A 27,532-nucleotide genomic window follows, 5' to 3' on the forward strand; every position below is an offset into this window, starting at 1 on the left:
AATGCAATTTATCTTCTGTTGTGCATGTTACTTTGTGTGTTCAGCCATTTGAGGGAAAAATTAACTACTGCTTCAGCTTTCCTGAGTTATTTAATGCATCCAAATGTAAAATATTCAGTTTCAAGATATGAATTACAAAATAACCCTCAGGGACATCACAGTCTGTTAGTATGATTTTTTAGCACATTGTTCAAATTAGTCTATTTTGGAAGAGACATTTTACCAATAATTATGCTAAACTTTACTTGATACCAAGTTTAGAAGACGCAATTTAATAAAGAGCAATAAAAATGTATATCCACTTCATGAAAATGTTGTGAGAATTCAACACTTGGAAGAGTCACCTTACTGAAGTTCTGTGGCTCAGCTGTTTTTGTTTGCAGCAATCACATATGTTAATATCCCTTGGTGTAAGAAATGTTGTAGTTTCTTACCACACTACACATATATCTTTATACAGGAGGAAAAATTTACATTAAACAAGATGTGGTTATATGCAAATGCATCCTAATACATCCACCATATTTATTTTTTATGACTTCGTAAGAACAATCAGTGCCCAGCCATGTGAGGTTTTGGCATGAAGGAGTGGCTCATGGTGACTTATTCTCCAAATATTTCTAATAAATATTAGTGTCATCTACACAAATAACTTTATTAAATGAATGCAAATTGTTTCATTCAATTCACATGGTATTTTTGTTCAATCCATTTTTGATGTAAACAATTTGTTCTAATAGTATCAAAATCTTCCCTCTAGGTACAAAACTAATTTACATTTGCATTCTTTATGCTAAGTAAAATGGTGAAGAGTGATGAAAAATCTAATTTTGAAACATTAATTATAAATCAAAGCAAGTGTCAAGACTTTGATAAAAAAACAAATGTTGAGTATCATGGTAATTAAAAAATCTCACTGAGTTGAAAACAGTTAAAAAACCGTTAGCGCTTCAGAGCTTACAAGCACTCTGTAAGCCTGTTAACATTCACACATCACCAAATGCACTGGGAGCTGCCCAAGAGGGGAGCTCAGCTTCAGAGAGGTTAAGAGGGAAAAGGAAAGAACAAGGTGATTTACCCATGGTCACAGAAATGAGTGTTCAAGTCATTATCAGATTTCAGAAGCTTCTGATTTCCTTTTTTCCATACTAAAACCAGTCGTTTTTTAGAGAGCAGGAGGGGGCAAAGGAGTAGAAACTAGGTTTCCCATGCTTTCTGTTTTGAGGATCCCAATTTTTACAAAAATTTAATTTGTGTTGATTGAAACAATTTAGTTCCAGCTTTTGCCTGGATGCCCCTCTAGCTTGTCTTCACACCTGCTATCAGCTCTTCTGTTTTCCAGCTGCAGACTTTGAAGAAGAGTTCCATGTGAAAAGCAAGGTTGGACATAAAAGTTTACTGAACAGAAGCTTTTTCCGGGTCTCACAACTGCCTTTAAGAGTGTAAAATTGTCACAAATTGTCATGTTCACATATGGGATCTTGCTACTCTTTTCCTCTTGGTACAGGTAATTAGAAAAAGGGTCAGATAGAAAGAGTCCCACAGAGTTGGGCAGCCTGTGAGTGAGGCAATGTGTGTCATGTCATGGAAGAGCAGAGTTTAGGAGGATGCAATAAAAGCTGACAAGAAACCAGAAATTGTAAATGTTTTATATTTAACATTGATAATAATTATTTCACAGTCTAAAATTAATTTAATAAAAAAAATAAAAGAATACCCTATACATTGTTACCCGCCTGATAGGTTTCACATTAATACTAGGGAGAAAATAATTCAAGTTCTTGCATCCAGAAAAATTCTATTAAGTCACTGAGGTCTACACAAATAAAAAAGGATATTATAATACTATTCTGTAAGTATCCTACATTCCAAAGTTTTCAAGAAAATTCATGGTTTAAAAGTCTTTGCACTTATATAATGAAATAACTTTGTACAGTGCATATAAAAAGATTATTCAGATTATTGCTCCTGGGAAAAGTGAGTATATCGTGCTATTGTAGCTAAAAACCTGTATCATGTAAGTTACTTGATGTAACTTATATATAAAAAAGGGCATTTTTAAAAGTAATGTCTGTATGTCATGACAATGTGCCAAGTTCCTTTAGCTCCAGTTACAAATTTTCATTTGAGACTGCACAGAGTTCTTTAAGCTTCTCAAATTTTGACCCCCACTCTTGGAGGCAATCGTAATTTAGATCTTCATCTCCACTGATGGAATCTAATGAGCTAAGGCTCCCTGCTAGAGAGCATTGCCCTTCCAAGCAGTAAAAATGGATAGTGTCAGCTGGAAGACTCTTCAGATCATTGTCTGCATCCCGTATGATTTGAGAAATATATTCCTTGAAGTCTGGGATGCTGGTAACAGCTGATATTGATTGTTTTTGATGTGAATGGTTTGGGAATGAGTCTCTTTTTGGGTCAGTTGGTGTCCTGGAGTGTGGAGCAGCTGCGCGCAAGGAGGAGCGAGGAATCTTATGGAAAGGTTTCTTCAGTTCATCTATATCGTAAGCATTCTGGAAACAAAGAGAATGCGAATATCAGAGAGAAACAACTCAGAAACAAACTGATTCAAAAAATGTTTTACAACACAAGGCAACACAAGACTGCATTCTGTGCGTTTTCTACAAGCTGAAGAAGAGTGTCCCTAGTTCAGAGGACTAAGTTCAGATTGTACCAAATCTCTTTGTTTTCAGCTAAATCAACAATGATGTGTCCAGAGCAGCTCTCTTGAAAGTGGGCACACACAACCAGCATCATTAAAGCTACAGACGGGGCTGAAGTGAAAGCCTCTCACTTAAGAGGACTTCAGGATTAAAAAAAAAAGAAGAAAAAAGCCAATTTGATAATAAGTTAACTAAAAGGTCTGGGACAGGAAAGTGAGGAGATGTTGGATTTGCAAAGCTGGATTGAAGCTGCATCATACCTGGTCACGTTCTCCACCTCCTTCTTCATTATAATTGAAGACATTTTCTCTAACATCCTCCCAGCTTTCACGCTCTTCAGGAATGTGGTAAATTCCTCCTTTCCGAAACCCTGAACTTCCCCACTGACTCCACACTGTGTAGGAAACCAAGAGTGCTAGAAGAAATAAAGACACATATTTGTTATATGATGTATGACAGAGTATGTTGCATGATAAACAAGTATGAGATATTAAATCAACTTGTAATTTGACAACTAAATTTGCAGGTAAAAAATGAGTATTATTAATATATAAACAACTAAAATTCATGAATGTAAAGAATAATCTATGTATATTACATCATAAACTTCATTAAAAGGGTATTTTACTTACCTAAAGGAATCCATTTAAATAGAAGGCATTTTGGCCAATCTCTGGCCTTTCACCAATCCTGAGTAAATAAGATACCCAAAGTAAGTAAACCACTGTTTTAATGAAGGTTACAAGTGTAATATAATCATGGAGTCTTTGCTATTATGAGTTGTCTGTGCAGTTTATTAACATGAACACAGTTTTATGGTGTTACTAATTTTTCAGCCAAAGTGCAGCTGAAAAAGGACACACTGTGAACGTCTCTCTCTGCCCACACTTTTAATGAGGCTTGCCTTTTAAGACCATGAACTTTCTAGATCTCTTCCTTCCTAATATGTGAAGAACATATGTAGCTACAAGACCTACCTACTATAAATGTAAGGGCTCAGGGCAGGTGGGAGTTTCAAATGGATGTGGCTGCACACAGAAGCGCCCACAAAAATGGAAAAGGATTGAAAGTAAGTGACTCTGGAAGAGAAAAGTCCTAACTTTGCTAGAACTGTCTTCAAAGCAAGTAAACCGTAACTATGTGCTGAGGTCTGTCTCTTAGCTTCCTCCAATAGTGATGTCCAGAAAAGGTGAAACACTGATCACAACACTCAAAGGTAAAGCAGACTTAATTCAGTGGAACAAGGTACAAGATTAAAAATAAGAAAAAAGGGTACATGATTTCCTACCTAGGAAGACAAGGAGGCACATGCTGATTGCCAGAATAGAGCCAGAGCTTAGTCCAACAGGTCTTCCAGCCTTCACCTGGCTAATTTCACACCATCTTCCCTTGTAACCTTCAGGGCACTGGCAGATAGTCTTGTCTTGGGACTGAGCCACACAGGTACCCCCATTCCTACAGGTCCAGTGTCCACAAGGGGATGAGGTACAGTGTCTGAGCCCTGTAAGGGTGTCAGTCACTTCTACTTTCCCAGCTGGGCACCTGCACAACCAAAGCAAATGATATCTTACAGGCAAGCAAAGCATCTGAAGCTGTATGTTGTTTTGTGCAAAGTTTGTTACTGTTTCTTTAAAGTTTAATTATTCTCAAGCAAACCACAAATCCACATTGAAAGTTTGAAATGCATGCAAAGTCTAACTTAGTGAGCTAATAGACTTATGAAAACATGAACACATGTTCTGGTTTCCTAATCCAGAAGACATGCAGAAGAGCTTCACTCTTTCCTTAAAAGACTTTCTGACTAACTGTTTTTCTACATCCATGTTCTAATCAAAACCCCTAAAAGAAAATGGACAGCTGTGATCAATAGGAAAAGAACTAGTGAGCACATGGTAAAAGTTTAGTAATGTTCCTTTGGAACCTGGGGAGAAATATCATTAACCTCCTCAGAACGACTTGTCTTGTCTTTTAGGATTGATTTCTTCTTGCATGTAATTGGAGAGGCCCTGGAGGTACAGTGTGAGGTCACAGACTTTCTTTCTGCAATCCAAAGAAGAAATTCTACTGAAAAAAATGGCAGAGACGTCAGATTGTTCTTTCAGAAGCAGTCTGAAGAATGGTGTCCCCAGGCACACTTAAACCATCTCACAGCTTCTTCTAGCAAAGAATCACTAGACTTCACAAGTGCCAAATTTTGTCAGAATTCCAAGAATTCAAGCAACTCCTCCTCTCAGTCATGCACGTATTTATGTTAGGGGTTTTTAAGCAGAAATGCCTGTATTTTGATTTGCATATTTTAATAAATATTTTGAATTTTTTCTTGAAATAGTGAATCTTCTCCAAGAAACTAACCATGTAGGATAACAGCTGTTGGATTTTAGCTCTGGCCCTGGGAAGCCAATTCTAGAATCCATTTTTGGGACAAACTAATTTTGAAAGTCTCATTGTTTCATGCAAAGAATTACTAATTTCAAATTTTACAGGAAATATATGTAAATATGTATTGTATTTGCAATATGCATATATATATTTATAAATATATGTATTTTATATACATATATGTATATATCTATGTGTGTATACACACACTGTCTATATACACTGTAAGTGTATATATACTCTATATTAGTATTTTCATGCAGAGGACAGACCAAAGCTTTTGCAATCCACCTTTCATTAAAGGACATTTAAATTTCTCACTGGCCTCCTGGTGATTTTCTCATCATGGAAAAAAAAAGGTGGATTAATTAGGTTCCATATCAAACTTGCAGAAAAAGGCAAGTCTAATCCATGATAGGAAATGAGATGGAAAGAAGGATTTGTCCTCAGAATGGCTCTCTCTTGCTAGCAGCCACAGGGAATTTCACTGTTATAAGCAAGTTGCTTGGTCAAAGGTGGAAAGAAAGAGCTTCCCAGCCATCCCTGGATGAAAACAAAAGCTTCATGTACCGGCACTCATATTTTCTCCAAAGGTCTACACAAAGGAAGGGGCTGTAACAAGGCTGGCTGCTGCAGGCGCTGGAATGGCACCCCATGGTGACCCCTTGCCGCCTCAAAATTAATCCAAACTCTGTGCTTCTGCCCTCCACGAGGAGTGGCTGACCATCCAGCTGGACATCACGCATACAGCCTGCAACAAAGCAGAGGAGCAAGCACAAGAGTACATTCAGTTAGCTACTTCCCCACCCCAAGCCTAGCCCCCAGCACATAAGCAGGAGAACTTAGAGCATTAAAGAAAACTCAAAACATTTTTCAAAAATATCCTTATACTCCTTGGGTTTATTTTAGGAGAGTTCATCAGAACTGTGCTATGAATCAGAACAGCTCCACTAAATTAATCTAGATTTAAGATATAATCTTAAAAGTGGGTCTGAATAAATAGCAGCAGAATGGAAAAAGCTGTCTTCCTGTGGAATGACAATCTCAAAGTCTCAGCACTCAACCCTAGGAAATGGAGAGAGCACCATAAATTGCCTTGTTTTTTTCTCCTCCTGCCAAGAGTTGTTTTGCCTGTTCCTTAAATCCTTCCAAGGCAAAAACAGGAGTGAAGATCACACCATGAGTACGCTGCTTGAGATATGAGAATCCTTACCTAGTAGAAGTGGCCCTGCCCCTGACAGAGGGTTTGGAATGAGATGATCTTTAGGACCTCTTCCAACCCATTCTATGATTCTATGAAACAAAAAATGGAAGTGCTATTTTTTTTAATATTTACAGGAAATCTCATGTCTTCACTTAGAACCAGATACAATAGCACATAGGGTTGAACATTGAATTCCTTAGTAAAGGAAGGGCATAGTAGTCCATATGGGAATTGTTACCTGGGTTTTAGACTATCCAATACACTCAAACTTCCCCCCCCCCCCCCCCATTAGGAATCCATCAGATCACTTACCTTGGAAATCACTCTCTGAATGACTGGGAAGGCGGTTTCCTAGCACGATGCTTGCCCAATCCATTTCAAACCATCTATTCACACCCAAGACAGAGGTGACTTCTTGATCACCTCCTCCACTGTTAACACGCAGGGTAAATTCATTGTTGTAGCGCTCCATGGTCAGAAGAACCCACTGGCCATTGTTTATACGTAATGTTCTCATTCTCAAAGAGTGATTTTTGTCCCCCAAACTGAAGTTAACACTAAAGAAACCATCAAACACCTAGAAGAAGATAATAAAGACCTTTAATAACAGAAATGCACTTCTAAATGTTATTACAAAGTTCTGCCTCAAGAAATGGATGAGGTTTTAAAATGGAAATGAAATTCTTATTTTTAAGTATCTTATTCTGAGATAAAAGTTACCACAAGAAAACTGCAGGTGCAGGATTTATCAACTCTAATTCACATGAACTCTTTAATCAGTCTTCTCCCTACTGATATCTACTTCTAAGTCTTCCCAGCTGACCCTCCTGTTTCAATTAGAATAATTAGCTTCTCTCTGGCTAGTATAGTCCAGACAGATTTTTTCAACAGCAACAATAATGTAGACGCAAGTTTTACAGACAGGCAGAGAGAGAAGCCAAGGGAAAAAGCAAGCAGGACAAGCAGAGCAATATTCTTCATTAACATGCATCACATGGACATTTTACAGGCAGTGCAAACTAGAATTTATGCTATGAAAGAGTAATAGTGAGAAGGACAGCACAAATGAGAGTAGTTACCCTCATATGGAAAATTCTTTCTCTTTATTACATTACAGAACAAGTGTCTTTACTCAGAAATGACATGTTTTTCTCTCACTGAGGTACTCCATGACAAATTGGGAGCACTCAAGCAGGACAGCTCTGCTCACCTCCAGTCGGATGTATCCACTCCCATCCGCAGAGGCCAAGCTGAGCAGGGTGCTGTGGGAGATCCGGGTGCGCACCAGCAGCTGGATCCGCGTGCTTCGAGTGCTGAGGATGCTCCTTGGCTCATAATGGATCCAGCTGTCCCTTCCGAAAGCCCATTCTGGAAGAACTGAGCACAGCACACAAAATCAAAGTGAAAACTTCAGAAATGGCTGTTGCCTCAGATTTCTGCTTTTTGAGAATTTACTAGCTCTGAATGTCAGAGTTTTAGATCTTAAGGAATTTTGGCAATACAATGAAGCATTGTGGAAAGCAATCTGTGTCCCACTTCAAAGGGAATTAAGAGAAAACCAACAGATCAAGGATTCAGAATTTAGGCAGGAAAGGGACAATTAGATACTGTCTCTTGCACTCTGCGTGTTACAAACTATATGTTCTACCCAATCACTCCTACACTGTGCCCAAATTGCTTTGTTGTTTTTTTTTTTTTTTAATCTGAAGCTTATTTTCCAGTAAGTAGCTCATATTGATCTGAAAAATAGAAAAAACCAACAACCCCCCAAAAAAACAACCAAAAAAACCAATCAGATGTTTACTTCAGTAGTTTAGTTCCGTGGTTAAAACCCCCACTGTTAGAAAATATGCACTTTACTTCCCATTTCAGTTGGCACAAGAGAAAGTCTCTCAGGGAAGGCACAGGACTTTTTTAACTACAAAGGGAGAGTAACTTAGTGTTTACTATTTTAACTAGGGAAAATGCACTGAAATGATTTTTTCCCTATCCCTCTGAAGAACCCAGGGTCCAGCACAGAGTTTGATGAAGTTGCACTGCACACTTCTGTGGAAATCAAACACCACTAAACTGCCCAGGCCCTGATGCTCTTGGCAGAGAAGGCACCTATTTCAGTCTCATTAGCTGACAGCAACTCTAGATCTCTTTTGGACCAAGCTTAGTTGAAAAAAAGAAACTTCTTTTCACCAAATAAAGAGATAGTTCAAGTTAGTTAATAGACAGGACAGATGCTGGGTCACCAACAGCTTGTCTGACATCAGTGTTATTCAAGCAGAAATCCAGGGGCTCATCCTGAGTAATTTAGTTTGGTTCCTGGGACATGAAATATCAAATGATCAAGAGACTTAATTTCTGCACTCTCTTTTCCTTTTACTGTTTGCCTTCTCTCTTTCCTTTCTTAAAGGATATTTTCTTTTCTCCTCTAGGTTCCCCCTTCCCCCAGCATTAATTTTCTTAACCCAGTCCTTTCTTATTCTCTGTCTCTGCAGCTACAGGTTCTAGCTGATAAGCAGACATGAGTTTTCCTGGGATGCTCCAGGGACTCCTGTCCTCAGCAGTTTGCTCCTTGTTGTGAGCATGTCAGTCATTCATAGAGCACCAGCTGCACACCAGCATTTTGCAGCCCAATATATTAGAAGCTGGTGCCAATCCAAGTTTTTCTGCTACACCAGGATATGACTTTTGAACAACTGCTTTCTGAGACCTTGGTTTGTCCCACAGTAATGAGGGGTAGAACCCCTACAGCAGCTGGGCTTGTGAAGCAGTATTTTAAAAAAATCAAAACTGAGTAGGATTTAAATCCAGGCAGATGTTTATAAACCAGTAGATCTGTCTGCAATATAAATAGCTTTACTATATTAACCAATTTTTGGTTATTTCAAACGCCTTAAACAGTGAATGCTTCAGGCCTAGACTTTGACAGTTACAATTCCAGTCCTCCCCCTCATTGGAAAGACAGGGCTTCCACTGGGTAACTTACTGTCACCCTTTTTATGTCTTGTGTAGCAGATGGAGAAAGAAGAAAGGGTCTGGCTGCCTGCATAGGGAGCTGAAAGGATATGTGTAATGCACTATTGTCCTGTTCATTAATTCCAACATATTGATCCAACACTAGCTTGCAAGCACTCCTTTCCAGCTGCTCAGTGCTGCTCACCCTCACCTGTAGCTCACTCAGACTACAGGACTGAGGGGGATAATTCTCTTCCAACAAAAGCCCCCAGAGTTATGAGGCACTGGTCTTTACAGACTGTTATGATCAACCACATTGTTTGTACCTTATACCTAGAGGTAGGTAAAGTCCCAGTAAAGATCTGTCACTCACTTCTGATTCCTGCTTGGCTGATGAAGGTTTTAAGATAGAGGGGACAAAGGCAACATCAAGTGTATATACCCTGTATATACCCCAAATATGGATGCGGGCTAGGAGTTAAATAATTTATTCCCAAAGTTTTTGAATTGCACTAAAATTTTCCACTTTCTTACAGTATCTCTGAGGTTTTCATTATTCACCGTGGGAAGCTTTTGTTCTCTGATACATATTTCATGCTGACTTTGTACAGAATAACATATTTGTTGCAGACAGCCTGATATTATGCCCCTATGTACACCGACTGCTGTGGTCTAGGGGCATTGCTCAACTTGCAATTCATTCTAATGACAGATGTAAATGCAATTATCACCATTTTACAAATGGGAAATGGGATCTGAAGATAACAAGAAGGTTATGTCCACAGGTTTCACATGTTCATTAAACTTCATTTTGTGATCAGCCTGAGCAGAGGAAAAAGACACATTGCAGAACATTTCCCCTTTCACCACTCAGAAATAAGCTGTGATAAAAACAACAAAACAACCTGTCTAACCATTTCCCTACCCTGCAAAATAAAGCAGCTCTAAACATAACCCTCATCTGTGACATTATCTTTATTTAACAAGAGTTAGTAGGATCTTTGCATCTTTGAAGATCTAAATCATTCCCAAAGTACAGCATGGTGTTATTATTCTATTCAGTTCGCAGTCATGGCAGTTTGACTTTGAACACTGGAACAGAGTGTCTGATGCTGTTCCCACAGATCCTCACCACAAATTTCTCCCTAGAACTTGCAGTACCTTTTTCACATGCTAATCCAGCATATCCTGGGGAACAGTCACAGCGAAAGAAATCCCAGCCACCAACACACTTGCCATGGGTGCCACAGGAGGCCATCCCACCACTCTGACACATCTCATCCATAAGGACACAGCCAGGAGCACTGTTCAGGGACTCTGCAGGGTGCTGTAAATCATAGACCTGGAAAAGGTCAAAGAAAACCATCACAGCAAGTGCTTACAATTATCAGCAGTAAACCCAAAACTGATCTTTATGACCCTACCTTACTGTCAACGATGACGTTGCGTATGCAGCCCACAAACCCTCTGAAGTGCCTTTGTGATTCATGGTAAGGCAAGGTCTTCTTAACTCCACCCAGCTGCAGGGGCTGGTGGCCACTGAAGAGCTTACCCATGCTGAAGGGGAGGGAGGGAAAGAAAGAATTAGTGCCATGTAAAATACAGCAGCTTGGCTGATTTCACCATCCCACCCCCACCTCTTTCTGTAGCTCTTTTGAGTAGCTGTGCTTGTATTTTTGTTGGGTTTTGTTTTGTTTTGTTGGTTTTGGTTTTTTGTTTTAGGGGCTTTTTTTTACCTTTGAGATCCCACAATCTCTCCAGAGGCTTCACAGACAGAGAGATCCATTTGGGAAATCTTCTTAGTGACCCTGCCATTATCTCTAACTGAGACATTCATACAGTTGTCAAGAATCAGCTTCACTTCCTAGAAAAAGGCATAATTTAAAACAATTATATCCAGAGATGTGCATATATTTTAATTACATATTTTCTTTCACTTAGCAGAAGATAGAATAGTAACTAGCAATTACAGTGCAGGAAGCTTTGTTAAAATAATAAAATACTCCACATACCAATCTGGAAAGTTATTGCACATGGCATGTAACTAAAGAGCCACACAAAAGAAAGATCTGACTCTGCCATGACCATGCCAAGTCATTAGCATAGTAGAGGGAGCATAGGACATTTTTGGAGTTTCCTGCAAGATCACAACACAGAGAGATAACCTAGCAGAGCAGAAGGTCTGTCAGGCTGTATCCCATATCCTGACCTGCCCTTCGCTTGTATTATGTAGGAGAGAAGGGGGAGCCTAGCAGATGCCTTTTGCAGTGTTATATCAGCAAGATAGTCCCTGTACACAAAAGTGCATCTACATCCTTTGTGCTATACGTCTAAAGTCTCTTGCTGGGGCAGGGCTTCTCACTCAGAAAAAGTACAAATATTTCACTCAATCACATCAGGAAGCATTTAGCCCATGGATTATCACGACTCTTGCCTAAGCAGCAGGGAGGATAACTAAAGAAAGGAAATAGCATGGCCAATTTCATAACTGGAGCAGACTTCTCCAGACCTTTTCTGCTTCACTACTTCAAGACTAAGAGAATGTCTGAACTGACAAACTTCTACCCCTGCCATTTCAGAGGAGATGATGGAAAATTGATTGAGAAGGGAAGAAGTATTTGTAAGGAATAACTGGGTACATTAATTAATGCTTACACAGGACTGCCTGTGCCATATTTACACTTGCCTTTCCATCATTTATAATTTTAATACTGTGCCAGCGGCGATCTGCAACATTAACTTTTTGTGACAGCTGCAGGAAAAGCTCACCAGAGCTGTGGCTCACAGTCAGCGATGGGACACCACCAGAGAGTTCTGCAAAGGAAAGACTCTTATTGGATATGCAGTAACCATGTTCCCATTCAAATGAAGTTGAAGTGACTGCTGCAGTTAGATCTTAGTTGGAGAAGATCTTTAGACAGCTTAAAAAATGTCCAGTTTCTAACAGTGACAGAAAGATATGAATTAGGCATTCTGGCAATCTACTGTGCATTCTCCTTATTCTCCAAAAGTAACTTTCTGAGCCTTTTTAAAATAAAAACCCCAAACATATGAACTAAAAATAAAACATAAATACTTTATAAGGTGCTAACCTAAAGCAAGGAAGTTTTCCTGTTCCCCAGGCTGCCCTCGTGCTGCTGGTCCATGGTACAACAGAAGGCCATCAACAACTTCAGTGATAAACTCTAAGGAGATGCGGCTCTCAAAGCAAGGCTGAAGAGGAGGGAACCAGGCATAACCATGGCCTCTGAAGCTGTGTTTTGTCTGCTGACAGTCTGGTCCATGAAAATTTGCAGCACATTTGCATCTATTTAATAAAAAAATAAAAGCAAATATCCACCATACAAACAGAAAATATAAAGTCCTGACAACAGGACTCTCCTCTTTAAACACAGGACTCCATGTTCCCTAGGCCATAGTACAGGTAAAGCACTAGCAAAACTTAAATAAATGTTTTGACTTGTTTGTACAATCACAACATATATTTAGTCTAAATTATATTACGTCTAAGCAAGGATATTCTGTGAGTAAATGATAGACCTGTTATAATATATAAAGCCCATGAAAATCTCTTATGTCTTCAGCACAACAAAAGAAAAACATGTTTTTCACTAGGCTTAGTTATTGGATTGTCTGAAGACTTTGTAATGCTGACAGGAAAAGCAAACGAATCACAGAATCATAGAATGCCAGGCTGAAAGGGCCTCAAGTATAATTTGGCCCAACTTTTCTTGGCAAAAGAATGATCTAGACAAGATGGCCTAGCATCATGGAAGTTTCCATTGTTGGGTAAACCACCACCTCCCTGGGGAGATTAATACAATGGTTGATTATTCTCTTTGGGAAAAAATTCTGCTTGTGTCCAGAGTATCTGCAGGAAGGGTATATCACCCAGAAAAAGTGTGGTGTGGCAGTCACAGACCTTGACATCTTCACTCTTATTGCAAGATACTTGCTAGTTTATTTCTTTTACACTATCAAACAAGAAACTCAGAGTTCTTTCCAGGTTCTTTCTCTGTAGAAAAAAGTAGCCACAGTATGACAGTAACAGAACCTGTAAGTGGGAAACAAAAGGAACAACAGAAATGGGCAGAGGGACAGGAAGGGTGATAGCTGGGATTTTATTTCTTAGTTTCTGTTTCCCATAGATTGCTAGTACCTTTGAGAGCAGAATGTAGGATGCAGGGAAAGATGACACACAAAACTACTGAAAATGGAGCAAAAGCAAAGAAGCCTCAGAGCTGGACAAATTATAGGTGACAGAGCCTACCTAGAGTTTCTGGGCAGCAAAATTTCCCTGTCTGATTATACCTGAATAGCAATAAGAACTTCAGCATGACAAGAGCTCCTGCAGCTTCAGTCTGAGTCCTGTCACCCCTACAAAGGGTGCTACGAAGACAGTGGCCAGTGTTTCTGCTTTCCTATAGTGAGAGGATTATTTTTAAGCAAACATGCTGGAAGCCACTTTCTGGAATGGGATCAGGCTAATTCTGAGCTAGTACAGTCCTATCATTTTGTTAAATCTTTATACTATATTATCTGTGAGATCTCATTTTTTGAGAAACAAATAAGGCCAGAAATGTGGGAAAGAGGTTATTAAGTGACTTAAGAAATGTGATTAAAACATTTAATAGCATTAAAATGTTTAAAGCAGGCTGCACAAACTAAGAGCATTTTGCAGGGTGGCATTAATGGAACTGGTGCAGCCTGGAATGTTCCCAAGGTTTTCCTGGAGACTGTGTTGAGCAAAAAATATATGTACCTGAGAATAGAGGTTCTTTTGCAAGACCTGTGTGTGAAGTGTAACAAAACTTAGATTTACCACAGTGGGAAGACATGCAGTGATGGTTTCTGAAGCTTTGACTCATCCTCCTTAGAGTCTGCACTACATGCATTGCGTTTGCACACTTTATGAAGCTTTACCAACCTGTAGCCCAAATCAGTATCCACACATGTGCCACCATTGAGACAAGGATTTGTCTGGTATGAGGAGCAGGAAAGATGAGGATTTTCCCGAGCAGCACAGCCACACAGAGCATGACTCAGAACTGTCACAGACACCAGTGAAAAACTTCCAGCTGTGGTAATGGTTGGCACATGGTTCTGTTCGTGCTTACTGATGCATCCGCCGCTGTGAGTGCAGTCTGCAGTCACACATTCATCAATGCCAATCTGGGTGATATTTACGTCCAGAATGCTTTCCAGCTGAAGAAGAAGAATTAGTTGCATTCATCTGACTTTTCCACTAAGTTCACCAATGACAGCAATGAAATCCCAAGTTGTATTTATTTTCAAAACTGGTTGCCGTGCCAATTCCTTCCAATGTCTACCTCACCCTGTACAGCCAAAGATAGCTCAGTCTGGCATCTATTAAGGCCAAAGCCTCGGTGTAAGTCAATTACAGCATGAATAAGCATTTTGAGGGCAAAAATACTGTCAATATTCATGAGAGACTGAGTGGATAATTTTTTTTTATCACTAATGGTTCTGATGCATTATTTACATGGCATCTGAACTATATTTTTAATCTGAACTTCTGACTTAAAGATACTGGGAACTGGCACTGTATAGTGAAGAAATATCTTTTCTGGCAAGAATGAGTTGGTACAGCTTGGCACCAACATGTTTCCAACAGAGCAAATAATTTAACTCCTGTCAATGACTGTTTTTTTCGGGTTTTTTTTGGTTTTGTTTGTTTGTTGGTTTTTTTTTTTATTGTTTGTTTGTTTTGTTTTTTTTGCTAGAGGGAAAGGAACTTTACTAAATTTTAAACACATATTTCCAACCTGGTTTTGTACTGGAGAGTGGCTCTTTTACTACTTTGGTCTTTTAAGTCAAGAAACTTGAAACGTTTAACTGGTTTGGGAGTTTCAGCTAGAGAACTAAAAATTGAAACATTAAGGCATTATGCAGAAAGGCAACAGCCAAACACACTCTTTATACAGCATTTTACAGTCTTTTCAATAGGAAAAACATGTTTACAGTCCTAAAAGTGTATTGTGTTTAGGTGACTTAATATGTATTTAGAGTCTGGCTTTCAGAACATTAGAATTTGAAACTTTTAGTATAAGTGCAAAAGGATTGCTTGATTTTACTGATAAAGTTATCTATTTAAAACTATCACACATTACTCCCTCAGTCATTCTAATTGTTCACAATGGACATTACCTGAACAGACACAATGAGAAGATGCTGTGGTTTCATACACAGGCTGGATACTTACCCAAGCTCTGGAAGCTGCTACATTGCCATTAAGTTTTTCTGCTTTATAATAAGGTGGACCATAAACTGCAAACCAAACATCAACCCCTCGAATTGGACTTGGGCTATTCAGTACACTGAAAATGTGAACATTTTCCAGCTGAACTGAGATAATTTCTGAAAGCAGCTTCTTCATCTGGTAGTATTTACTTTGTTTTTCAGGGGACTGGGATATGAACTCCTCTGGTGTGATACCTGTAACAGCAGTTGAAAATTTGACACACATTTCTTGCAACTGTTGTAGCAATAGAAGAGAGGAGCATCACAGAATAAATCATAAGGTTGCAGAAAATGGACTCAACTGCAAATTCAGGAGTAGTTTAATTTTTAGGCTCTGAAATTTTCTGTGCTTGCTTCTGCGAAACCTGTGTGTTCTGAAATTTTTTGAGTTTTATTAATTTCCAATTTTTTTATAGAATTATTTTTTAAAATCACAAACACATTTAAGAAGATTTTACTTTTCCACAGAGGTTGAAAGAATCTGGTGAATTTCAGGCAGACACTTGTTAAAATAAAGTTTCTCTCCTGAAATATAAGTTGCTGGGTTTTTTAAAAGATGGTGTAGAAATCAGACAACTTTTCCTTGCTGTCTTTTTTCTCCATAGATGCTCCTTCGCATGCAGCATCAGAGGACCACGCAAAGATGCATTTTAAAATCCTTACCTAGAAAACTATTAATTCTCATCCCATGTCTAAAGGCATTCTAAGCAGAATTCTAAGTATCACAGCAGTAACATTAAGGACATAGACTGTACTTGAGCACATTGCCTACCTTTTATTCGTACAGAACCAGCATTACGGAGGGCATCATCTTTGATTTCCTTCACTATAACCTTTACAGTCGAGATAACATCTGGCCAGACTCCATCAATGACTCTAACTCTTATGTTGTATGTTCCCGGTGGGGTTCCTTCTTTAATAGTCAGCAAACCTGAGTTATCATTAAGGATAAAGTACCTGTAATAAGAGTTAAGCCAAGGAACAAGCTATGAGAAGTTCAAAAGCTAAGTACTAATTATTATCACTGATGGTTTTTCTGAATCACTTTCTATTTATCAAAGAAGGCAGATATGTTCCCTCATGAAGGGACAGAGCAGAATAGAACTTTTTTACATTGTCTCCTGTTGGCTCCTAATGATTCTTCATCAGTGTATCATGAAGGTTTCTTCCTGCTGCTATGTTGTATTAACTGTGTAAGAAGACTAAAGCTGCAATAACCATAACTTTGGAAATAGTGTAAATTCCTAGTGTAGAAATATTTACTGAGAATGACACCTCTGTCAAAACCTCTGAGTGGCACATGTACATCTCAGCCCCAGTCACAGTCCAGACACTCCCAAGTCTATACATCTAGTATAAATAAGGTCTTGAAACCAGTGGTGACATGGAAACACCAGGAGCTTGGATGGAGGAATTTAGAAGTTAGTAGGTATGTTTCCCGTAGCAGCTCACCGATACATATGGTGGGTATGACTGTGAAGAGGAATTTAGAATTCCAGCCCATGAGGCAATGGGCAGCAGACTGGTTTGGCATGCAGTGTAATTTACTGCAGCTTCACACTCAGAAGGGCTTTTGGAGATCTGCACACAGAAGTGTCTAACCAACAAAATTCTTTTGTACTCGTTTTCAAAAAAAAGTCAGTGTAAATACTTGCTATGATTTTGTGTGTGCTCAATTTTCTAAAAAAAATTATGCAACTCCCATTTTTCTCTCCAAATACCTTGATGTTTTCCCTTCAAATTGGTAGATTTTGCGATCCCAGTCATCAGCATCAGGGGCACTGACCTGGCCCAGTTCAGTCGTGGGGAGAATACCTGGAACAACAATAGCACACAAGTGGCACAGTCAGACCCCTCACATGTACACAAACATGTTCTGGTATGAGCACATGTGTTGTAAGCCTAAGACCTCTACAAAAATTGTTGTGGCAGCTCTCGAGAGATATGCACCAGTTAGCAAATGCCACATGGTGCCCTGCTTCTCACATGTTTGCTGTATGACTGTATAGATTTAATTCTACAGGTGACTACATTGAAAAGCAATGGGAAGGAAAAAAGAAAAGCCACCTCTGAGAATTTTCACTATTTTATCTGCATTATCCAACAAACTTACAGAGTGGTTTAGACAGGATTTTTATGTTTGGCAGGATAAACAACCAAAATGCAGACTTGACTGGGTTATAAAGGGCAAAACCAATAGCAGTTACAGCAAGATATAAATTACAGCAAGATAGAGAGGATATCCAAAATACAGTGGACAGGCTTATTTTGAGTAAATGGTGAGATTGGGGTGAAATGGAAAGCAGCATTTATTCTGCTTGTTTTGCATCCTCTCAGCAAAACTGACAAGTTAGTATTTTCTGGATTTACAAAACTTACTTCTGAAGGAAAGGTTCCTCCTTACTTCTGAAGGAAATAGTTATCTGAAATTAATAAACCTACTGAATAAAGAATCAAGGATGCACAAAAGGAATAAATGTGGGGCTTTACCATGTGACAAGGAGCAGCACAAACCCCAACAACCAAGGATCTGAATGCAAGAGAGAAAATTGTACCTCTCTAGCAACTGTGGTGACATTCACTGGATATTTTGCAGGAGACAGGATGCTCTGGTGTTTGATTCCCACAAGATATGGATGCAACATACAATGTGATAGTAGCCTTTTGATTCCGTCTCTCCTTTATATTTTAATTAATCAAAGATCTGAGGTCTTGAATAGTCCCTCCCAGAAATTAACAGATGTACCCATGAAAGAAACAACTAAAATGGAATTTAGGCTTAATGAAAATGTTTGGTATTTAAGCTACAGGCAGAGTTCTCAGCAAATAGAAACAGACTTGGTTTCAATTTAACAATAAGCTGAACTTGACTAATCATGCAAAAGACAGTACAAGGTTTCAGTACAAATAAATGTGAAGAGCATCTACTCACAAATAGTTCCCACTGCGCCATAACAGACAATCCATTTAATGTGCTATCAAACCATAGGACACGGAGCAGAGTAGAAGAGAAAGGAATGCCCTGAGCCAACATGGGTGCAAGCATCCCAAAATATTTTTACCGGTGTTTTATTTTCCTGACGGGCTTTTAATGAGGGGCACCAGATCAAAAGAATACTGCTGCCTAATTGTCAAAGCAAGAAGGGAAAGAAGGCTTCTCTCACACTGTATGCAGCCAGCATTCACAGAAAATTCCCCCATAACAGCATTTTTCAGCTGAAGACTTAGTGTTTCAGCAGTTTACATATAAGTTCAGTTTAAGTGTATACACTAAAATTCAATTCAGTCTGGAGAAGGAAAAAGGTTTAAGGAGGAGGAAGAAGGTTCTCAGCATTCAGACTCATCATTTCTCAGCAATATTATGAACTTTGGTAATTTTTTTCTCCCCTGATATGTTAATACTGCTGAAAAACTGTACCTGAAACCAAGAGATCATTACTCAAGTTTGACAGAAAGGTGCCAAAAAAAGCAGCCAGTTATACTCCTTCTTCAAGGCTGGCTCACTTTCTTCCACAAATCAAGTGGCCCAGAGACCTGTGCCCCACATACCTACTGCTCTTTGTTGGGGTTTAAGCAAACTTCAGTAGCACCTCTACTAACTAACAGCTTACATGGAACAGGACAGAGTCCTCCTGTTAGACTTAAAGCTGCCTCTTTTGGCCTTATGTCACACGTGGAAGCAAACATCAGGGAGTGATTTACCATCATAGCTGTAAATGAGACACTCCATGTAGCCAGCAGAATGCGGGTGGTCATTTTGGTCCCCGATGTTCACGGTCAGGGTGTTGGTGGAGCTCATGGGTGGGATCCCACTGTCTGTGATCAGGATGGGCAGGTAGAACACCTTGTGCACCTCCCTGTCAAAGGTGCGCAGCGCGGTGAGCACGGCACTGCCGTTGTGGAAGTCCTGCAGGCTGAAGCTGGTCAGGCTATTGAAATCACTGAGAAGGCGAAAGGAGAAAGGTGCTCCGTTAGCAGCAGTGTCTCGGTCCTTGGCATACAGCAGAGTGGAGGTCTCATTCATTTGGACAGCCTGTGGAGAAGCTGTGTTTTCCCAGACCACTGGGTTATAATGTGCCTCAAACTCTGGCCCATTATCATTTACATCCTGCAGAGTCACTAAAACAGTGGCGCTGCCAGCCAGAGGGGGCTGTCCCATATCAGTGGCAATCACAATGAGTTGGTACTGAGCCACTGTCTCATAATCCAGCAATCCTGCAACCATCAGCCACCCATCACTAGCCAGAGAGAACTGGCCACCTGGATCAGACTTGTTTAGCAGGTGGAAAGAAAACCTCCCATTCAGGCCAGAATCCAAGTCAACAGCGGAAACCTGAATAACTCTGGTGCCAACTGGTACATCTTCCCCAAGTGCAGCCACTTCATAGAACTGGGGATAGAAGACAGGAGCATGATCATTGGAGTCCTCAACATAGATCACACAGTGAGTGATGCTGAAGAAATCCGTGTCCTCTGCTTTCACAGTCAAATTGAATACCCTCTCATGAGGCTTCTCAAAATCAACCCGTTTGCGTAGTCGGATAAACCCACAGGTGTTGACTTCATCTGTCTCTATGGAGAATTTGCGGTCATTGTCTCCATCAACAATGCTGAATGTCACCATGGCATTTTCTCCCTCATCTCTGTCCACAGCAGACACCACTACCACCTCAGTGTTAATACTTGCATTCTCGGAGACAAATGCTGTGTAAATCCTTTGCAGGAAGACTGGAGCATGATCATTCACGTCAGTCACCAAAATAGTGGCGGTGCCTGTCCCAGTGAGCCCTCCTCCATCTCTGGCCTCAACCACCACTAGGTATTTGTCTTCCTTCTCACGGTCCAGGGACCCAAGCACTGTAGAGATCGTGCCACTAACTGAGTCAATTGAGAACAAGTTCAAATTAATTTCATTTTTGACATTCTGAATGATACTGTACGTTAGCACAGCATTTATACCAGCCTTGGGGTCATCGAGGTCCACTGCTGTCATTTCCATGATAGGAGTGTCAGCCGGAGAGTCCTCAGGGATGTGGCCCGTGAAGCAGTCATCCGACACACAGAGGAAAAGGGGTGCGTTGTCGTTCACGTCCCTCACTTCTATGATCACATCTGCAAAGCCAGTCAGTCCCTCTCCGCCCTCATCCGTCGCAAGAACGAGAAAGCGCCACGTCGATCGCTTCTCGCGGTCTAACCTTTTGTGCGCGCTGATCTCACCCGTGTTCTCATTGATGCTGAATTCGCTGCTGGCTCCCTGTCCGTGCAGGGAGTAGTTAATGGCATTTTGATCTGCCGCTTGGTCGGGATCTGTTGCAGAAACCTGGAACGAGACACAGGAGGCAGTTGTTTATGTCAAAAAAATGGGAAATAACAGTTCTCTTATTGATGGCAGCTGCTACAGTGCAGGCTAAATGAACAGTGTGCATTTGAACATCAGGCATCTATTTGCTTGGGTGATTATTCTTTCAATAAACATCATGTACAGCCTAGAGAAACAGAAAAAGGACATTTTGACAGACTAATACATTCTACTTCCCTGTATATTTTGGAAAGAGAAAAAACTGTAGGAAGAATCAAGTGAAAAAATAATAACAGTTCTGCTGAGCAAGTATTTCGTGTGAAATGTTTGGAGCTGGAATACAAAGGCAAGCAGAGGCTGATTCTCTCTGAGTTTACAGACTGCTGTGAAAATAGATCATGCATCCAAGCTGATGATCATCACCAGCCAGAGAGAAGTCCCAGCTCCTGATTTTAATGTAGGGATTGCTTGGGAGATTGCTAGTTGGGCCTACCAAGAATTGCTCTAACAACAAAACAATGAAGATGATTGAGCTGGAATCAAAGAACAATCCCTGGTAATGTTTATTTGGTAACATAAATTTAACCATTACATATGTGAAGTATATATGCCAAAACCATTCTTGTGCTTATATACAGTTATACAAATTGTGCCACATCTTCTCTGTAAAGGAAAGTTATCACATTTTTCAATACTTAGAATCAAATAATTTTTAAATCAGTTTGGGAAAGTCCCTTAGGATCAAAACCAACCACTATTTATGTAGGTGAAGAGAGCAAGTCCACCATGAAAAATTACCAGGTTTACTTTATTCTGTTCTTCACAGAAAGTTGCTAGCTAAGTCCTAATACCAGGCCTAACCCACCCTAAATAAACAATCTTTTTGGATTTGTGTGACTGGATGGGATTGAGCTGAACACAAAGCCAGGTTTTGCCCTGATTTGTGGAAACTGCTTTACCTTTAGGACAAGTACAGGCAGATCAGTGAGCTCCTCCAAGACACTGCCCTGGTATTCACTCTGAGTGAAGACTGGTGCTTCATCATTCTTATTGTCAACATTGATGATGATAAGAGTGTGGTTTTCCCATTTTCCATCAGAAGCTACAAGCCAGAGCTCATAATGTTGTTCTTGTTCATAATCCAGAGGCTGAGCAATGAAGACAGTTCCAGTCTCAGGTTCCACATCAAAAACCCCTTTCACATTTCCTGAAGTGATCTGATACCTTAGTTTGGCATTTTCACCTATAAGAGAAAGAAACAATTACCCCCTGTTCACTCTATGAATGCTCAATCCAGCTATGCACAATGGACATGTATCCAAGAGAAACCTTATTTTGCAAGACTGTTGTGGTGTATGTTTGTGTGTGTGATAAAACATAAAAACATACACAAAATGATCTGTGTACATAATTTGAAGATTCTGTGTGTGGTAGATAGGAGGCTAGGTTTGTATTTATATTTACAAGTATAACTTACAGACACAGACAAGCACTTGTTGATTGATAATGGAGAAATTGTATTACTCTAAATTATTGTGCATTCATTTGCCAATAATAAAAAAGTAACATACTATGAAAATACAAGAAGCTATTTTTACTCAATGTTTCCTAAGTCTCTCACTTAAAATCCCAGTATTCCTTAACTTTTTCTTAAACCACTGGGTGGTGCTAAAATATAACAGAAGTCCTCTATTTTGAACAAGAATTCATCTTAGAACTTTCCACCTGTGCAACAGTAGTTATTTGATTGCTGCAAAACTTTTAGAAACAGCAAGTAGTTTAGTGCTTCCTGTTTACTTATTTGGAAAGGTAAAAAATACACTGCATTCCAGTATACAAAATAATTTCCTAAATTAAATAGGTGATCTGCTAGGACCAAAAAGAACATTCAGCTTTTCAAGTTGTGAGTCAGCTGTGGATGACAAGACTAGAGCAATATGGATGGGTAGAAAGTGAAAAGGCTGTGTTCAACATTAGTGCTTGAAAGGACTTGGCTGCCTTTGCGACAAAAGCTTGAGCATCACTTGCTAGCAGCTTTTGTCAAATTCTCCCGTGTGCAGCAGCTGGTTTCAAAGGCCTCTTTACACCTCTCTCATGGGCACTAAGAGGCACAGGCACTGCAGCACTGTCACAGAAAGGAACGGCCAGCTCTCACCTACTCTTAGCAACACATCCCACATCCAAATGACAGAGCTCTCATTTGGGCTCTGTCACCAGCTTGCCTTCTTTTAACCAATAGATTTGTTTCTCTTCAGCAAATTGAGCTGGACCAGCTCACAAAAGCAACCAAAATGCAAAGACAGGGATTGACTAGTGGTGCATGCTCTTGGACTGGCTCTGCCCATCTGGTTTCACCACTCAGTAGGGGCAGCTTCACACCATCAGAGCTGGCGTCAGTGTGAGCCCAAATGGAAGGTCTGACTTTCTCTTTCTTCCTGACTTCATTTCTAGCCATGCCATCCCACATTTTCCAGTGTTTGTCAGATTCTTCCACAAGCATATTTAACCAAAAAGCACACATTTGATTTTTTTGCAGTAGTGGTAAATAGAACCGACTCCTAGGGAGATCTTGAAAGCACAGGAGTCAGTAAAAAGCAACCATGTGCTCCGGAAAGAGTGAGTATAAAATTACAGCAGTGTTGCAATTCCAGGCAATTTCATTCTGCCCCAAAGACATTGCCAGCTAACTTAACCTTTTCATTACAAACCTGAGCACCCAATTAAAGAAAACACTCACATGCACCCAGAACTTCTCTCCTCACTTTTACAAATCTGTTTGAAATTTGGAATTGTCTCCTGAATGCAGATAGCTGTTTGCCCATGAAAGAAGTAGCCCTACCCTACACACAAACACACATTAACACTAAAAGGACTTAAAAAGACATGCATGGTCCACTCACCCTCATCTTTGTCATCTGCTGTTGCTGTCACAACAGGACTTCCCACATCCCTGTCCTCATCAATGCTGACCTCATACGCTGAGCGAGGAAATGCCGGAGCGTTGTCATTCACATCGCTGACAAAAATCCTCACGTAGGCTGTGTCTAAGGAGATGCAAGAGGAGCACACAGAGTAGAAATGGCAGAGGTGGAATACCTTGCATTATTCCAAACAGTTCACATACCTGCCAAGACTATGAAAGGCAAAAAGCCTAATATAGAATTCCTTAGTTTTACCTGTGTTGGGCTGCCCATGAACACCAGGTCTAGCAGATTCTGATAAGTCCTGAGACTGAACTTCAATCAAATAAGAGGCTTTTTTCTCTCTGTCAAAAGATGCCTGGGTGTAAATAATTCCTGTCTCAGGTTCAATGGTAAAGAACTGATAATCCTCATTAGCATCTTTTAATATTAAGTAGTGAACCTAAAAAAGGAAATCATTAAAAGAGGTTAAATTTTCTATTTTCATTTGTATGTCCAAGTGCTGTGACCTCCCCCTTCCTCAGAAGCCTCTTCATACTGTCTGCAAAGCAGCAACACTCTGAGGAAAGACAGATCATCTGAACTTATTTTTTCTAAGTCTTTTGTTTATTTTGATATAAAAAGTGCAGAATTCTCAAACAGAAGAACATCTGTACCAGTGATATCAAGGCCCATCAAGCCCTGTATCGAGCCCAACAGAGGCCGGTAGGAGCAGTTAAGAAAGATCATTAATAACAGAAGGAGAGAGAATGTATGGACTGGCATTTTCCCTGGTGTCTCCTCATCTTCTAGTAATCCACTGTGCTTCTGATATCAAAAAAAAAAAAAAAAAAAAAAAAAAAAAAAAAAAAAAGACCAAAACCAGTTAATAATTTGGGTGCTGTTCAACAACACTGAGTAAATGAACACCTCTGGTCTTTCTCTGAAAAAACACCAGTTCCATCCCTCAAATCATGCCCAGAGCAGCACCAGACTGTTCTACAACACAGGTTGCCCTTCAAAAGCTACAAAATGAGCAGAGTATCGAGAGTCTCCACTATCTAGAGTTTCTTCACAGAAGAGCTAGTAGGATTTTTAGAAATGGCTCAGGAAAATACAAAGAAAATGATTAGTTCCCTTTAGAATTCTGCTTTTTCCTAGGGCTGAGTCATTATTTCTATAATGGTCGAATGTTGGTTTGACCAATGATGGTATTTAACTGACTATATTTAAAAGGCTGTGAATAATTTACAATAAGCACTGATGGTCAATTAAAAAATGAGCTAAAGAGGCAGGAGTGTGAAAACATGTCCTGCAGCCACATCCACTTGTCTTGTCATGGGAGCAACCCTGAGAATCATGCAGCAGTGCTTTGTCATGGTTGCTGGATCAGGATGAGCTGCCATGCTGCAGGACCCTGAGATCACAAAGAGCATCTTCTCTGCCTGCATCCCATGAGATGCACACCAGCCAAGATAGACAAACGCTTGACAAGTGCTGTAAGAATTGCTGGGGGCCCATTCCCTGCCATCAGCTGGCTGCACATTCTCACTAATTACAGTACTACAACTTGAGTATTGTGAGAAAAAGAACTGGTTTAAGGTCAAACCTCTCCGTGTAGGCCAGAATCCAAGTCCATAGCTAACACCTGAACCACGGACGTGCCAACATCAGCTCCTTCTGGCACAGATACCTCATAGTTAGAAGACATGAAGAATGGAACATTGTCATTGACATCTGAAAAAGGAGTTGATGAAGATCACGGTAAGAAAATATTTGAAAACTTTTTTGTTTACTGTGTTTTTTTGTTTTTTCCCCCCAGGGGTGTATTTTGCTTGGAGGAAGAACTTACATTGTTTATAGTAATAAGCAATCCTGCTCTGGGTTTTCCCATTCTCATGGTAGAAGTCAGGAGGCATTTTACAGACACTGGGAGATAGTGGCCTAATCCCAGTTGAGATAGTGGCTAATGATTTGACCAGACATATACTAAGTCCATGAATGCCAGGACCAGGAGGGCTTTCATCCACAGCTAAATTACTGAAAAAGGATTTTTTTCTTGTGAGTAGAATGAAGTTTCTGCCAAATTCTGGTACCAATTTCTGTACCAATTTCTGGTACCAATTCTGGCACTACAGGAAAAACCCTTTGGGACAGGGTCCATAACCTACAAGGCTAGGAGGCTCAGACCCTGCTCTACAGCCTGAAGGGGTTTTGCATTGATGGATTGTGAAAGACAGGACAATGCTGTGATAAAGTGAAGCAGGAAAGTTGGATTCCTTTTCAAATTATTACCCCATTTTCATTTCCATAGTGGTGAGCAAGACAAATGTTTTTGCTGGAGACTTCATTTATTCATATTTTCATTTGAATGTCTGCCTAACAAAAGTAACTCCACTAATCCTGCAAAAAGCAGGGATTAATATCAGCTTTATAGTTTTATGTGGATCTACTGGAACAGAGCCTTATGAAAAGATCCTGCTGTAAGGAAGTTTGGATCAAATTTTTGAAAATTGCGTTTATCATAAGGGTAAATTTATTTCTGTACATGTAATCTCAATATGCAGTGGAAAATACTGAATGCAACAAAAATCCCTAAACAGATATCCAACACAAACCCAGCCTGAGTCGCTTCTCTTTTTATAGTATAGACTATTTCCAGTACTCATCTCCTTGTAATAGCTTGGGAACAAATACTAGATTTCTCCTCCTTTTGAAAGAAAATGTTTCTGATTACCTTTACAGAACCAGGCACAGTGCTGCCTAAACATTCAAACAGCCCATTTTTGCAGTATCACATCTCCACATTTGATAGTTGTATTAGGATTTGCCTCTGACATTGTTTAATGACTGCATGACTTTTTACAGTATAGAAATGTACAAAGCATTCTGAGGTGGCTTGGCATTTCATGGATGTTACCTTAATTCATGGCATTATACTAAAAATAATAAGAATATTTTTCTGAACAGCAACAAAGCTTACCTGTTATATTGACACAAACAGTGGCAAAGGAAGCTAAAGGAGTCATTGCTACATTTTGTGCCCGGACTGTCAGGGTGAAAAACTTAGTAGTCTCAAAGTCAAGTGGTTCAGCGACTAGAAGAGAAGCAGATCCATCAGCTCTGTTTGGCTTCAGATAGAAACGAACTGGCATGTTAGTCTCTGGAACTTGACCCTCCTCCAGGTTATACGTAACCCTGGGATCACCAAGGGGGGATGTGGCTTTGATGGTCTGAAGAAGAAAAGAGCCACCAGATACATTCATGAAGCCGGAGTTACAAGTGTTATGTGTTGAGTTTGATGGCAGAAACATACACACATGTATGTACTCCAAGAACATACATGCCTGTATGACTCAGGTAACAGGCAAAATAGAAACATTTACAGAGCTGAGTTTTATTTTACAATACCTAGGTTTGCTGCAGGTGTTTAATCAACAGTAAATTTATTTGTCTGTAAATGTGCCAAGCCAGAACTGCAGCACAGCTATAGGAAATCAATCCCTCCTCTCTCCTTCTTCCAAAGCAAAACTAATCCATAAGGAGACCATTTCTCCATTGAGTTGTACATTTTACTCAGCAAGTTACAGAAGAAAAACTCAAACACTAAATTGTTTCCAAGTACTTGAATATTACATGCAGGAGGAGGAAGGCAGGAATTATGTGGCAATATATAGAAGACTAAGTCTTCTGTCCTTAAAGACTATGTCTCTATGGGTTAAAAAGGAATTAATTTGAGTTACAAGAGTCCAAAGCAAACTATGTGACTCCATGCTCTCGGGCTAAACTGAGAAAAGCTTTAAGAAAGACACAAGCAGATAGCACAGCCCACTGAGTATGGAGGAGTGAGGAGATGGCTCTTGGAGGGAACACACAA

The 27,532-nt window shown here is 39.8% G+C and overlaps 1 protein-coding gene across 1 annotated transcript in view; it reads right to left on the minus strand.

Moving 5' to 3' along the window:
• Nucleotides 1-2,038: 2,038 nt before the first annotated feature.
• Nucleotides 2,039-27,532, minus strand: part of LOC110477470 (neural-cadherin) — a 52,607-nt gene continuing 27,113 nt past the window's right edge. Inside the window, exons 13-33 of the mRNA XM_031504048.2 lie at nt 26,639-26,888; nt 25,265-25,392; nt 23,932-24,118; nt 23,656-23,799; nt 21,715-21,998; nt 19,159-20,776; nt 17,178-17,271; nt 16,229-16,413; nt 15,419-15,651; nt 14,123-14,400; nt 12,288-12,502; nt 11,882-12,009; nt 10,932-11,059; nt 10,620-10,752; nt 10,357-10,537; nt 7,457-7,623; nt 6,559-6,823; nt 5,613-5,793; nt 3,952-4,205; nt 2,924-3,078; nt 2,039-2,513 (exon numbers count right to left, since the gene is read on the minus strand). Coding sequence (XP_031359908.2) covers nt 2,112-2,513; nt 2,924-3,078; nt 3,952-4,205; nt 5,613-5,793; nt 6,559-6,823; nt 7,457-7,623; nt 10,357-10,537; nt 10,620-10,752; nt 10,932-11,059; nt 11,882-12,009; nt 12,288-12,502; nt 14,123-14,400; nt 15,419-15,651; nt 16,229-16,413; nt 17,178-17,271; nt 19,159-20,776; nt 21,715-21,998; nt 23,656-23,799; nt 23,932-24,118; nt 25,265-25,392; nt 26,639-26,888 — 5,610 coding nt within the window. The 3' untranslated portion in view covers nt 2,039-2,111. The remainder of the gene's footprint in view (nt 2,514-2,923; nt 3,079-3,951; nt 4,206-5,612; nt 5,794-6,558; nt 6,824-7,456; nt 7,624-10,356; nt 10,538-10,619; nt 10,753-10,931; nt 11,060-11,881; nt 12,010-12,287; nt 12,503-14,122; nt 14,401-15,418; nt 15,652-16,228; nt 16,414-17,177; nt 17,272-19,158; nt 20,777-21,714; nt 21,999-23,655; nt 23,800-23,931; nt 24,119-25,264; nt 25,393-26,638; nt 26,889-27,532) is intronic.

This window comes from Lonchura striata, chromosome 1 (genome assembly GCF_046129695.1).
Source record: "Lonchura striata isolate bLonStr1 chromosome 1, bLonStr1.mat, whole genome shotgun sequence".
Classification (NCBI taxonomy): domain Eukaryota; kingdom Metazoa; phylum Chordata; class Aves; order Passeriformes; family Estrildidae; genus Lonchura; species Lonchura striata.